This window comes from Curcuma longa, chromosome 12 (assembly GCF_044706935.1).
Source record: "Curcuma longa cultivar G26 ecotype Majalengka, Jawa Barat chromosome 12, ITB_CL_G26_1.1, whole genome shotgun sequence".
NCBI classification, from domain to species: Eukaryota; Viridiplantae; Streptophyta; class Magnoliopsida; order Zingiberales; family Zingiberaceae; genus Curcuma; species Curcuma longa.
The window spans coordinates 4,426,048-4,439,445 of record NC_133872.1 but is presented as its reverse complement, the minus strand read 5'-3'; the positions used below and the strand labels follow the sequence as shown (position 1 = coordinate 4,439,445).

General features: G+C 35.6%; 1 protein-coding gene across 2 annotated transcripts; it reads right to left on the bottom strand.

Moving 5' to 3' along the window:
* Positions 1–1,320: 1,320 nt before the first annotated feature.
* Positions 1,321–7,552, bottom strand: LOC141842946 (adenylyl-sulfate kinase 3-like). 2 transcript variants are annotated; one of them, XM_074730940.1, is made up of 8 exons: positions 7,517–7,545; positions 7,318–7,408; positions 7,105–7,241; positions 5,312–5,461; positions 5,060–5,178; positions 4,888–4,972; positions 4,026–4,072; positions 1,321–1,588 (listed from the first exon to the last, which is right to left on the bottom strand). In XM_074730940.1, exons 2-8 carry the CDS (start codon positions 7,320–7,322, stop codon positions 1,490–1,492), a joined length of 642 nt encoding a protein of 213 aa, XP_074587041.1. In that variant the 5' UTR covers positions 7,323–7,408; positions 7,517–7,545; the 3' UTR covers positions 1,321–1,489. The 2 variants fall into 2 exon arrangements, with proteins under 2 accessions (XP_074587041.1, XP_074587042.1); XM_074730941.1 differs by having other exon boundaries at positions 7,105–7,232; positions 7,318–7,552.
* Positions 7,553–13,398: the final 5,846 nt, after the last annotated feature.

Genomic DNA, 13,398 nt, shown 5'->3' with positions numbered 1-13,398 from the left:
AATAGTCGGTAAAATCCCACCAACAATTAAGTTAGACTGACACGGGTGGTAAAAGAATAGAGAAATGAAAGAGCGAGACTATGTGCACACGTTCTTCCCCTAGCCACTTACCTCTTACAATTGGTGCAATCCAAGCTCCCACATGGGCTGAAGTTTGGTGTAAACGAACTAAATGTTCAAAGTTTGATGTTCACCTTGATATAAATTTATTTATTTTTATTTAATACATATAAAATTAATTAAATAAATAAATTTAAATACCTCATTAAATTAAATGTTTAGAGTATAATCGTCAATTATTAGGTTTGTCGGATTGATCCACCCTGTAAAATAATTTAAACGAGTTAGATTGAAATTTTATCAACCCATTTTAAGATGAGTTCAGATGAGCCGATCCACTTAGGTCTGCAACACGTGTGGATCAACCCATGACGGATTTGGATTGGCTTGGGATGAAAAAATTTATTTATTTTTTTAAAATTTAAAATTAAAATAGAAAACTCAATGTACTAGTGGCCCCACACGGTCGTTTAGTGGGCTTGACTCGTCTAAATCGCAATTCAAACTTAACAATTTTAATTTAACCCGTTTAAACTGTAATCCAAATTTAAAAATTTTAATATTTTTAATATTTTTTGATTTTTTGACAAGTTCATAGGCAGACCTGCTTAACCCTCAACCCGCTTTAGGTTAAATTAGATTGGATTGGAGATTTTTCAACCCATCAAATTAGTGGATTGACTGGTCCAATCTTGCCATATGATAAATTTCTGATGAATTAATTGATCTTGTGAATTGTCCGTTTGACAACTCTAATTTAGAGAGTTGATAGGAATTTCCCATCTTAAATCAGCTATTAATATCAGTTAATCCTAGATTAATCCGACCCTGAGCTGCCTAACCATTAATGAAGATTATGACCATAAATTCCAGCTACATAATTATTAACCCATTAATCTCAGCTTAATGACAACCATTGAATTAATTAACTATATGTCTAAATTTGTTTCATGAGTGCAAACATATCTATCTAGAGGGAAGTACCAGTCAATAAATCAGACAATTTCTCTTTGTATAATTAAGTTCTTATTGTTAACAGCTAGATTCCGTGTGTTCTTTTAAAATACCTGCAATGTTTTAATAACTTATTGTAAGACTATGTATAGCTGCTGTTGGTTGTATGCCAGTTTGTTAAAACTGTTGTTTAGGATATCCATTGAATGCTAGAGCACCAAATATTAAAGGTCAAAAGAAATCTCCTTAATCCACTTCCCTGAGCTGGATTTCACATGCCCATCACATATCTATTTGGGTGAACAACTGGCCGATCGAAATAATGATCTCTGATTAATATTTTCATACAAACAAATCAATTAATGGACTAACTTTAATCCATAAATTGGAGACTTGAATAAGTAGAATGCTAAGCCTTGCAGCAAATAAAAGAGGGGGTATTATTCGACTACAAAGAGACTTCATGAACCTTTTATCACTCTTGCAAAAGGCCTTTCTCTTCCAAGTAACCAACAACTTGACCAGCCATGGAAAAAGGGGTAGGGCAGATTCCATTTTCTTGTTTGATCTCTATCTGCATAGAGAAAAAGATGAAGTGGTATGTTTCAAGATGAGACCTACGACAACTATACATAAACTTCTACTCTTCAACAAGCACTCATTTAAGATTTCAAGCCATGAGAAGCAGGAGGATCATCAGCAGCTCGTTGCGATTTGCAAGGAAATGTAATATCACGCTACTGCTGCAAGCATATTAGTATCAGCTACTTGGTTTTTTCTGGTAGAGAATTCGATATATGCATGATCTTTAGTTGTCGTCGTCATCAAACAATGTTTATCCAATTATTTAAAGGTGACGAATTAACCTTTCAGATAAACTAAAATCTATACAGGTAATTGATGTATGATTCTTAAGTAATGGCGTGAACTCAATGAAAGGACGGTATATGAATTTACAGATATCCAATGAGTTTATATCTAGTAAAACAGAAACAATGAGCATCTTATGGTTTGATTGCAATATTGTTTACTAGTACAGTCTACATATGATAAACAACAATAGAGGCTTTTAAAGTTTATAACAAAGAAGAATGATCGTCTATTAATCCATATGAGAAAGCTATTTCATTTTACAATTAGACACTGAACGCCTATCCCAAATAATTGAGACACAAATTGGATAATTTGTCACTGTTCTTGTGTTTGAGTTACAATTATACAATGTTATATTAATCACATATGGTTATTTTATGCAGATTACAAAATAAAGTAAGGGAAATAATCTTCTATTTGGTAAAGAATCTGGATACACTGCATGGCAAATCACTTGACCTACCCAATATATTAATTACAGTTTAAAGGTCGGCAAACAACTTTGTTCCAATGGATATCCAGTCAAACTCCAAAATTCAGATTAATTTGGACTCGGGTTGTTTACGGGCCAAAAATAATAATAATAATGTATTTTCAACTGGGGTCAGATATGGATTCTTGTTCAAAATCCAACTAACCCGACCCAACCCAAGTAACCCAAGTTTATATAAATACATAATCTACTCAAAATTTAATTATATAAATAGCCAGTCACTCATTACCCCCCTATCACAGTAACAGTAGTAATTTACTCCATGAAAATTGTTTATACTAATAACTAAAACCATAATACTAATAATGCAAGAGCACTATTACAAATTATAAATCCTATCATTTTAGTATTGGAGGCTCTAGTATCGTACCACTGTAATGGTTATATTTTAAGTCTGGATTTATAATCATATTGCATTTGGCAAGCCTTTTGATATCTTAAGTTGTGGAATTTTCTCATAATATAGATTTAAATTTCATTGCATTGAACTTTTTATTAGAATTTAAGTTTTGTTGCACGAAGGTTTTGGTATTGGCATAATAAATATTTTGACAGTGACCTAAAAATCAATAACTGGCCAACCCAACTTGACTCAGATTGAGTCGAATTTACTATACTGGGTTTTGGACATGCTTTTGGATCAATTTTCCTTGATCCAGAAAACTTAAATTGGTTAAACTTTAGTCACGAACTGATCCCACCCAACCCATGTTTACCCCTAGTACATATTATATGCATATACAAATCTATCAGCAAAGGAATGTTCATGTATGAGCATAAGCAAAAGATTTCAACCAAAGATAATATACTGGAAAGAAGAACTGTGATGGTGCTAAATTTATCTACCTATATGTAAACCTGTGATGGAAAGGAGAACTGTGCTACTTTACTAGATATAGGTACATCTAACTAGATATATCTGTCATCAATCCTACTAACTAAAATCTAAGTCAAACTGAGAAGTTTCACTTTAAATTTGCTCCAACTGTAGCACAGCATATGTTAACAAAAGTAGGGATTGTGATATTATATCTTACATGAATAATTGAACTCAGACAACTTAGTCACTTCTGGTTCTCAAGTAGTAATTTCCTTACCATGACAACTCCTGGCATAACTTGGGTAAATGAATCGATTACAATTCAAAAGAAACATCTAGAATTCCTCTCAATTTATTTTTAGACCATATTTGACAACTTTAAGATATATAGACCTTAATAATAACACACTATATTCAGGAATGAAGGAGGTGATCCACAAGTAGCATATCTATACCACAACTCACCCATTTGGTTTGATAATTGCTTCACAGATAGCACAATATGCAGTATAATTCAAAAATAAAAACTGCATTTGGTTTCAGTACAGCATCAAGCTTACTTTGTTCACAAAGGGACAACTTGCATGGAAGCTGGAACAACCCAGGACTACTTGAACAATTCTACAAGAGATACTAAGAATGATCTACAAAATATCACGTGTGTTTTTACCTGAGCCATAACGATGCCTAAATTGTCTAATGTATGCTACTAAACAACTAGCATGTCTACATTGGATTGCCATTTTAAAAGCGCATGAACTTTCTATATAAAAAAATACTGGGGTAATGCCGAAAGGGTAACATTTGTAAGCAATTGATGTGTACCTCACAGTTCAGAGGTGGTTCGTATGGATCATCTATCCCAGTAAAACCTGCATGCAAATCTAACTTCTGTAAGGATCGATGATGCAGAAAAAATGAACTCCTAGTCACACAATGACCAATTTTCCATCCCTATCTGAAATGCAAATATAAGGCGTGAAACCTTTAACAATTCTGATCATTTTTTAATCATGGAATCTAGTTATCAGCATATAAATCTATAGCCAATTTGCTTATTTATGTGATGAGTTGCACTGATATCATAATTTTCCAGTACAATATGATTAATGAGGAGATTAACCTTTAGCATAAGGATAACAAAATTTATTAGCATCTGGCCACACAATATCTTCACAAATTTAGGCTGAAATTGTTATATGGTCAAGGTTTTCCACAGACTCTCAGTAACAGTCTCAAAGAATTAATATTCTCATTGTTGACAGGAATTCTTCATGATGGGTATCTTTATAAATGACAATTAGACGTTTAAAAACAATCAGTTTTACATATTCTCATCCCTAAGAACAATAGCATTCCTCAGATAATAGTTATCATAAGCTGCTTGCAAGGATACTTATTCTTCCATTCATAGAACTCAGGTTTAAAGTGTATGCACACAAGCTGAGTTCCAACTTTTACATGGAAATTGCACGTTGAATGTCTTAGTACATGAGCAAATATGTCAGATAAGTAAAAAAGAAAAAGACTTATGAAAAGACCAGGACAACTCAGGTTTATGCTAAGTGAAGCGTCAAGTAGAATATCCTAGTATAGTCTATACAATAATCAACTAAGCTAGCATCAATTAGATGTTAACTCTGAGAATCTTTGTATCTATCTATAACCTGCATACATAAAAGCATACCTTTTATCTTTCCTGCTCGAGCAAGTTTGTACAGGCCTTTTGCATCCCTTGCTTCGCACAGCTCCAAAGGCATATTCATGAATACCTATAAGATATTAGCAATAAACCATAAATAACTGAAAAGAAGTTCAGTGTCTGGTGACAAAAAAAAGTTGTATGGGGAAGTGCTAACTTCAATGAATCTAGAGTCAGGAACAATTGCACGGCAAGAGTCTCTGTCCTTCCTATATGGAGATATCAAACTTGCAATACAAATTAAACCTGCATCTGAGAAGAGCTTTGCCACTTCACCTAAATATACAAGCATTTAATAGACTCCAGGAGGAAAGGGGAAAAACCAAAATAAGAAATTTGTCTAGATAAGAAATTATGGGACAACTAATGGCATTTTCCCCAAAAGTAGTCATTACAAAGAAAAACTTACCAACCCTTCGTATATTCTCAGCACGATCTTCTGCTGAAAAGCCAAGATCCTTGTTTAACCCATGCCTAAGGTTGTCTCCATCAAGTACATATGTAAGCTTTCCTTTGGAATGCAGTTCTCGACCCAATGTGCATGCTAAAGTACTTTTTCCTGGATGAATTGGAAGTATTACATTTAAAATGATTATACAGGAAACAATTTGGTTTTGTTAAAAGATGGCACCTCATTTGAGGTTTCCCATCGCCAAGAAACCAATTAGATGGAAAATGAAGCTTATAAGCAAACCAATGTTATCACAATTCACCATCTGATTGTCGCACTTCATAAGGTCATGCAAAATGAGGTTGTCATGCAGTGGCAAAGAAATTGACCTAGGTATATGGATGGTCATGCAAAATGATTATTAATATCATATATAGATCCACAAACAAGTTAGAAGTCAACCTTTCATTATTCATAATATGGAAAGGCACAGTTTCTGATGCATCAAGCAATAGCTGCCTACACAAAGCTGTCACAGATTGCACATGAATGGTTTCAAGTCAAACTCGTCATTAGATAAGATCGCAATCACAAGAATAAAACTGACATCCCTGTTTCTTCGCTTAAATGATCTTTTGGAGACTACACTTTAGATGAGGCAACAACAACAAGAGAGAAATGTACAAACACTCACATCTATAACTGCTCAAATGATTGTTTTTTTTATATGAATATACTATGCTACTTGAACATTTCTAGAGCAAATTAGAAGTATAATATTTTTTAAGAGAAAAGAATTATGAAAAAAATATTATCTGTTTATTCTTTCTTTATCTAGAGAGAAATAGATGAGATCTTCTAGTAAACTTTAGTTGATCCATTTCAAAATTAAAATAATGCACACTCTTAACAAAATCAAACAGTTTCAGACACAAGCAAGGCTAGAAATAGCAACCCCCACTATTTTTTAAACAATCTTAACCATCAAATAACAAAAGAAAGTGCCTACAAGGTCTAGTGGTCTACAGAATGAAGCCCACCTTTATCAATTAATTGGATTGCATTTTTCCTTTTTATTTTCCTTAGAAAGATTGAGTTCAGAATGCATAGATTGATATTATCATGTTTAGATGGTGAGACTTAATTGCTTTTATCACATTACTAAGTTCTTAACTGCTTTTATTGCATTCCTCTTTGTTAACTGCAAGAGGAAGGGAAGTATACCGGTGGAGTAAGTGAAGAGAAAACCAGATGGATGAGGAATTCACCACACTTTCATCCCCAAGCAAAACTAAATGGGATATTCAGCTAGTCCATAGTAATACTAGATGTTTATGATTTGAACATGGGGCTTTAAACGGAAGACAAACAGAGATCACTAAGTTAAAAATTTCTCTTGATTCTTTTCCTTTCAAAAAAAAAGTTCAGTTGATATTTGAAAATTCTATTTAAACTTACCTATGCATGATGTCATGACAATCATGAAAATTGTGATGGATAGGTGCTTAAGAAGTGTCAATGAAGATCAGTCTTCAATTGCAGAAATGGTGCATAATATGTAATATGCTGATTTAGTCTTACTCCCTACAAAGTATAAGTAAATTGATATTTTGAAAATGACAACCAATGTACCAGATGTATCACTGAAGGAGGAAAATCATAACTCCTAAAATAATAAAAAGAAAAGAAACACGATACTTTCAGATTAAATTGTTACTCGATTAAGAACTCGTACAATTTCCTTTCTCAATTTCCACGAAGCAAAAGAGAAAATTAAAAATAAAACATCCATTGCATGTATAATGAAAAACCTGAGCCGCTGAGCCCAGTGATCCAAACGACACAACCCTTCTGCTTGAGCAGCTTCTCCCGATCGACCTTCCCGACCTGGCATTCTTGCCAGAAGATGTTCGTCGACTTCCCGATTGCAGACATTGAACTAAGATGACTTCGAGATCGGTAGAGGTCAGCATAAAGATCAGAAAAGATACAACTGCAAAGGAGGGAATTTCGTCCAGAAATACCTCATCGCCAACGTTCAAAAACCGGCGGAAAAAGGAAAAACTTGCAGCGATTAGGGGTCACAAAATCTGGAGCAGAAATCGTAGCCACGCCCTGGTAAAGCAATCCAGACGGATTGAAGATCCAGTTACATATAGTGAAAAGGGACAGCAGCGAGTGAAAGAAGGAGAGGGAAGAGCGAGAAATCGAACGATCCGATACTTTCTACCGCCGATTTCGCTCCTCCGCTTTCTTTTATTTTTTACTATTCCGCCTCTCTCCACGGGAATCCCGAATCCAGTACTTTAATGACTGCGTGTCATGCACGTGACGTGGTGCTGCTCGGCGTAGGAAGCGCTTTATGAAGCACACGTGGCGTATCGTAAACGTTGTGAGTTCACGATTCAAAACACCATTAGTACGTCGAAATAATATTATTATTGCTAAACACCATTAATTTACTGAACCACTAAATGAAATTTTGAGATACTCAAATTAATTTTATCAATTATATTTGTTGATATACTTTATGTGATCGTAGGATTTATCGTATCATGACACCGATCACTAAAAAAATACAGAAGAAATACTCAAATTAATATACTAAATTTTAAAATTTTCAAATCATATATTTTCCCCCTATAATATCCTTTTCTTTCTCACGTGTTCATTTGGAAAAAAAGTGAATTATTTTATTTTATCCTTAAAAAACTTAATTTCTCAACCCTCCTCGTTCGTCTTCGTCCCGATAAATTTCCTCCATCGTCATTCGCTTGGAGGAGCACTGACGACGGCTATTCGTCATTGTCCCCTTCACTTCCGTTTGACGACGCAAAGAGATACGACAAGTCGGTGACAATTTGATATCAAGTTAGAGCCTAAAATTTTGAATCAATTCGTGGTGCCTCTCAGAATTAGTGGTATTTTTGATTGAGATTTGAAAGAAAACAAGCAACATGGAAGCTGTGGCAAGCTATGTCAAAGACATCTAGCTGTGGCTTGGTCTGTCGGGCATTGACGCGTCAGAGAAGCTGATCACGAAAGGCGAAAAATGAGCACTTTCGGAGGATGAGACTAACTTCATCAATTTTGAGCTGGAGGGAGATTCTGGTCGCAAGAATGTCAGTGTGTCCCAGGCGGTGAAGTGAGTTTTTGATTTCGGATCAAATATGCAAACTTTATCTATTTTAGGGTGGTCCTATTTTTTTGACCGATAGTTATTTGATGAAATGCCAAGGTGCAATTGATTGGATGGTCGTCGATCCAGACATACAGGAAGAACAACTTCCAAGCAAGGAAGGGGAAGACGGAGGTGAATGCTGCCGGGTTGTTTTGAGGGTTACTTGAAGAAGATTGATCTCAAAGTTTACAAAGGATACAAGGAGCTCAGGGAGGCTTTGGACAACATATTTAAATGTTTTTTCTTAGGTAAGCAAACATGACTTAATAGCTACTACCATCACAAATGGATATGTGTTTATGTTTCTCAATAATTATTATTGTAAATTATTGATTCTCACATCTTGATGGAGAAATATCAAAAAAAGAAAGTTACAATGAATGTGAATATACCATCATTTACAAAGGAAAAAAATGGTGACTTTATATTAGTTAGAGATGTTTCTTTGGAGTGAATGTTATGCACTAACTTGAGTGTGTTTGAGGAATTATTCTTTTTTTCTTGTGAATTAATAGGAATTTCTTTAATTATTATTTATAGAATATTTATCTCTTTTTGCAAAAGACTAAGGATAGTAAAAGGATTTGAAACAAGAGGCTTGAAATCAAGACAGTAAGAAGTCAACCAGTGGTACAAAGAGATACAAATAAAACTTGAACGTTTACTTCATGAAACTAGTTGTTTTGTTTAAGTTCATAGATGCTAAATAGAGAAAGGAAAACTTGGAAGTAAATTTTGGATCATTTTATCATTCCTATTCAGACAAGAAGCTAAAAATATGAAAGGAAAAATTGCAAGACAAGATGCTAAACGTTGTTCAAGCATACATTTAATCGAGAATATCATGCATGTTGTATATAAGATATGTCAACCTTTTTTTATAGAATAAAATTATGTTATATGCATTTTTTGCAACTTGTTAAATTTGAAATATGTCGTTGTGGACATTCTCCCTTAGCAGGGATGATAGAAGTACATGGAAAAATGAAGTGGATTGATCATCGACAAGTGGGTGAGAGACCCAGACTGGACCTGGGGGTGGCCAGCATGCAATAGGACATGTGGACCATGCAGAGCCTATGTTAGAGGATGAGACTGAGATCAGTTTATATGATTGATTCGACCAACTTGAGTCTCATTTTTTTAAGTTCAAAGAGTTCATCGATACACACTTTGAGGAGGTTAGTTTGGAGCATCAACAATTTCAATCCTTGGTTGATCAAGGGTTTACACAATTAAACAAAGAATTTTCACAATTAAACAAAAGTGTTGACATTATCCGACAATAGCAGCTCGAGATGTTCAAGTTCTTGCATTCTTGGCATCCGAAGGAGCAAGCTCCTCCCCAACTAATAGAGATGGCGAGGATTAGATCTTCCTTTTGTTTATGTTGTTCGCCTTGTTCTGCTATTATTATTATGATTTTTATGGATATTATCTTTAATTTGATGACGTGGATGTTACAAGACTATTGACAACCCTAGATTTGCTATGCAATGTCACGAGTAGGGCTGCAAATTAGAATTTATAGATTTTATCGAAAACCCACAATTAATCCGAATAAATCAAGTATAGGGGCCTCGAGTCGTATTTTTCCAAGGACTAGTAGAAAATCATTTAATTCGAGCTTATTGATAACTGCCTATTTGACCGGGTAAATTAGAATTATATTGGGCTGATTTTGATTCTATTTCATATCATGAATTGGGCTTTTATCTTGTTTTTCTATCTTGGATTAATTGTGGTCTTCATTCTATTTTCTATTATTTTGAAGTATTTATCGATATTAATTTGTGGTAATTAATTTGGCAGGAAATTAGGATGAAGATAATGATATTTGGAGGTGCAATTTGAAGGAAAGTTAATTCTGGTTCGAGTCGGGTTTGAATTGGAGTTTAATTGACTCAACCAGGTTAAAAATTGGTTTTGATCCATGTGAGTGTAACTTGGACTCAGCTTAAGTTCAATCAGGGTTCAAATTGGGTTTAGCTTGCACCCAATCCAATCCGGCTCAAGTCTAATTGAGCTCAGCCAAATCTAAATCAGCTAAACCCAAGCTCAGCTCAAGTCCAACCCAAGCTCAATTCAGATTCAAGTTCAGCAAGTTGATTGAGCTGAACCAAAGCCACCATTAATCAAGCCAATCCATTAATCAAGCCCAGCCCACTTTCCTTTATCCGGCCCATTCTCATTAAACCAACAAAGCCCGGTCCATTCTATTTAAACCCTAAACACCACGCCGGTTCACTTCACACAGGCCGGTTCAGCGGTGCAAAGCAGCAGTGTTTTAAAGGGCAGCCGGTTCAGTGATGCAAGGGGGGGCTTCTCGCGATCTCACGCGAGCACTGTTTCTCTTCTCCCTTCTTCGTCGCCGCCGCGGTTTTGAGCCCCCGCCGTGCGCACCGCCGTCCCTCTTCCTCCTCTGATCAGCGCAAGATAAAGGTCAACAGCTCCTCCGACTGCAGCATCGACGTCGCCCCTTCTTCCCTCTGTCGCCGGCTCCGTTGTGAGGGGTTCTCCAGCGGTGGCAGCCGGCGACAGCCCACTCATCCATCTCCTCAGAAGCGCCGGAGGTTTGTCGGAGCCCTGTCTGCGATTGTAGCAGGGAATGCATCCGGACTCCGTCTGGGGTTCAGCGGAGGTCACCGGTCGTCTTCGCCGCCGCTGTCACCGGAAATGGGGCCAGGTAAGGATCGGTTTCCAGATTCCTATTCCTAATGCTTTGTCTGTGGTTCAGCAAGGTGTCAGATCAGCGGCTGAAGGATCCGCCTGTGTCTTCTCCGATCGTGCCAAGCTGTGAGGGGTTCTCCAGCGAAGCTCCGCCGTCCCGTGGGTGCTAGCAACCGTAGATGGTTGTGGTTCATTGCTCTGTGTTGGTTTAGAGAGGGAAGAACCCTAATCCTCCACTGTCATCCACTGTTTTATTCTTTTTTTTTGCTGTTTCCTTGTTGTTCTGTTTTCTTTTCTGTTCTTTGCATTCAACTGAAAACCCCCCTAAACTGCTGTAAATGCTGTAAATACCAACTAACCTTAACTGTTAACACTAATTCCTAACTTCATTTTTAATCCTAACTCTGATTCTAACCTCTGTTTGGTTTCTAATACAACTTCTAATGTGTTCTATTTGTGTTGTTTTGCTAGCAGGTTGTATCCATTGAAGCAGTCCTGTTGAAGTGAATGGCTCAGGTTTTGGGCGTTGGTTCTGTTCGGTGTTGAATAAAGGAGGGATTGATACCCTGACACTAACTCTAGCTCAATTTCATCCCTCTATTTCCTTAGATTCATTCCTGCTTTCCCTGTGTTATTTGCTTTCATTGATTCAAAATTCCCCTTTTTAATGGTGCATGCTGATTTGAGTTTCTTGTCATTTGGTTGTGTTGTTTAGATGATCCGAATAGTGGATAACTTGTCACGGTTGGAATGTGTAATTGAATGGGACCTTTCTTCTTGTATTTGGTCAGGTTATGTGGGGAATATTGATTGTTGAATTGTTGTTAACAATTGTAGTGACTTGAGAATTGTTGGTGTTGTAGGAGTGGAATTGAATTGAACATCTTGTAGTATTTGTAATGAACAAAGCTGTCCACTAGGCTTGATATGAACAGTAAGGGAGATTGTGTTGTTGTGATAAATGATTAGAATCGTGTAGATTATGTCATGGATGATATGTTTTATGGAAATGTTAGCCATGTGATTTTGTATAGTTTATGATTCATGGGCCATGGATTATATGTTGTTTGTGAGGTTAATGACATGTTGTGCCTGTTTGGAATGTTTCATGTTTTTAGTTGGTAGAATTGAATGGGAACCGGTTATGCATGAATGACAAAATTCCTGAACAAATCATGTTGTATGATTTAGAATTCATATTGTATAGTTGTGCAGGTTGAATAATGTATATTTTTGTATGATACTTAATAATTTTATAGATTGTATGATGTTGTATATTAAATGTATATAATTCATTTGTATATTGAATTTTGTAATAATGTTACTCTTGTATCATTGTCAAATAAATGCATGATTAGGAATGTATATTCTGTATATTTAGGATTCTTTGTTAATTGTAAGTTAAATTATGAATAAATGAATTATAATTAATTAGGAACGAATAAGGCATAATAAAATCCCTGTACCAACAATCTAGAATAAACATCCAGTCATTGAGTCCGAGAGAGACGACCCGGACCTCTCTGTACTATTTAGGACGATAATAAAGAGGTTTGGTAAATAAATAATTAATTTTGATCGGTGTAAGTGACAAATAAATAAAGGGGAATGTATAATAATAATAAACTTATCGTGTGTCGTTCTTTTTTGGGGTTTTCTATGAAAATGGGGGGTTTTGGTATTTTTCAAATGAAATACAAATGCAAATTGGCAAGTAATGAAAAATCGTGGATTCGCAATCAATGAATAGAAACAAATGGGAATGAAACAAGACATGCAATTCAAGAACAAGGAAAAGCAAAAATTAAGCTAAGGCTACACCAATTGCTTTTAAGGGCAACAAACCTAACTAGCAAGGCAATTATGCAATCCAATCATCAACTTCCACTTGACTAATAGCAAGCTCACTGACTAAGCTAATCTAACCTATCTAACTAATACACGGAATCAACTTGGCACAGAACAGTATACTTTTGGCACGAAACAGTATGAAGAAACTGAAATCAGACAAAAATTTGAAAGAAAAGCTCAACTAAGCTAAGAAAATCCTAAGTAAATTTGAATCCAAACAACAACAGCTAACATGAACTGAAGAACTAATTCAACCAGGTTATTAAAAATCTGAGTTAACAGAAAGATTCAAAGCTGGAAATTTCAGAAATGAGAGCAGAAAATCAGAAATGGAAATGTTCAGAAACGCATCCGCATCTTCCTCCTCTTCGTGCTCCTCGGTTTGGTGTCAAACAAACCGCCA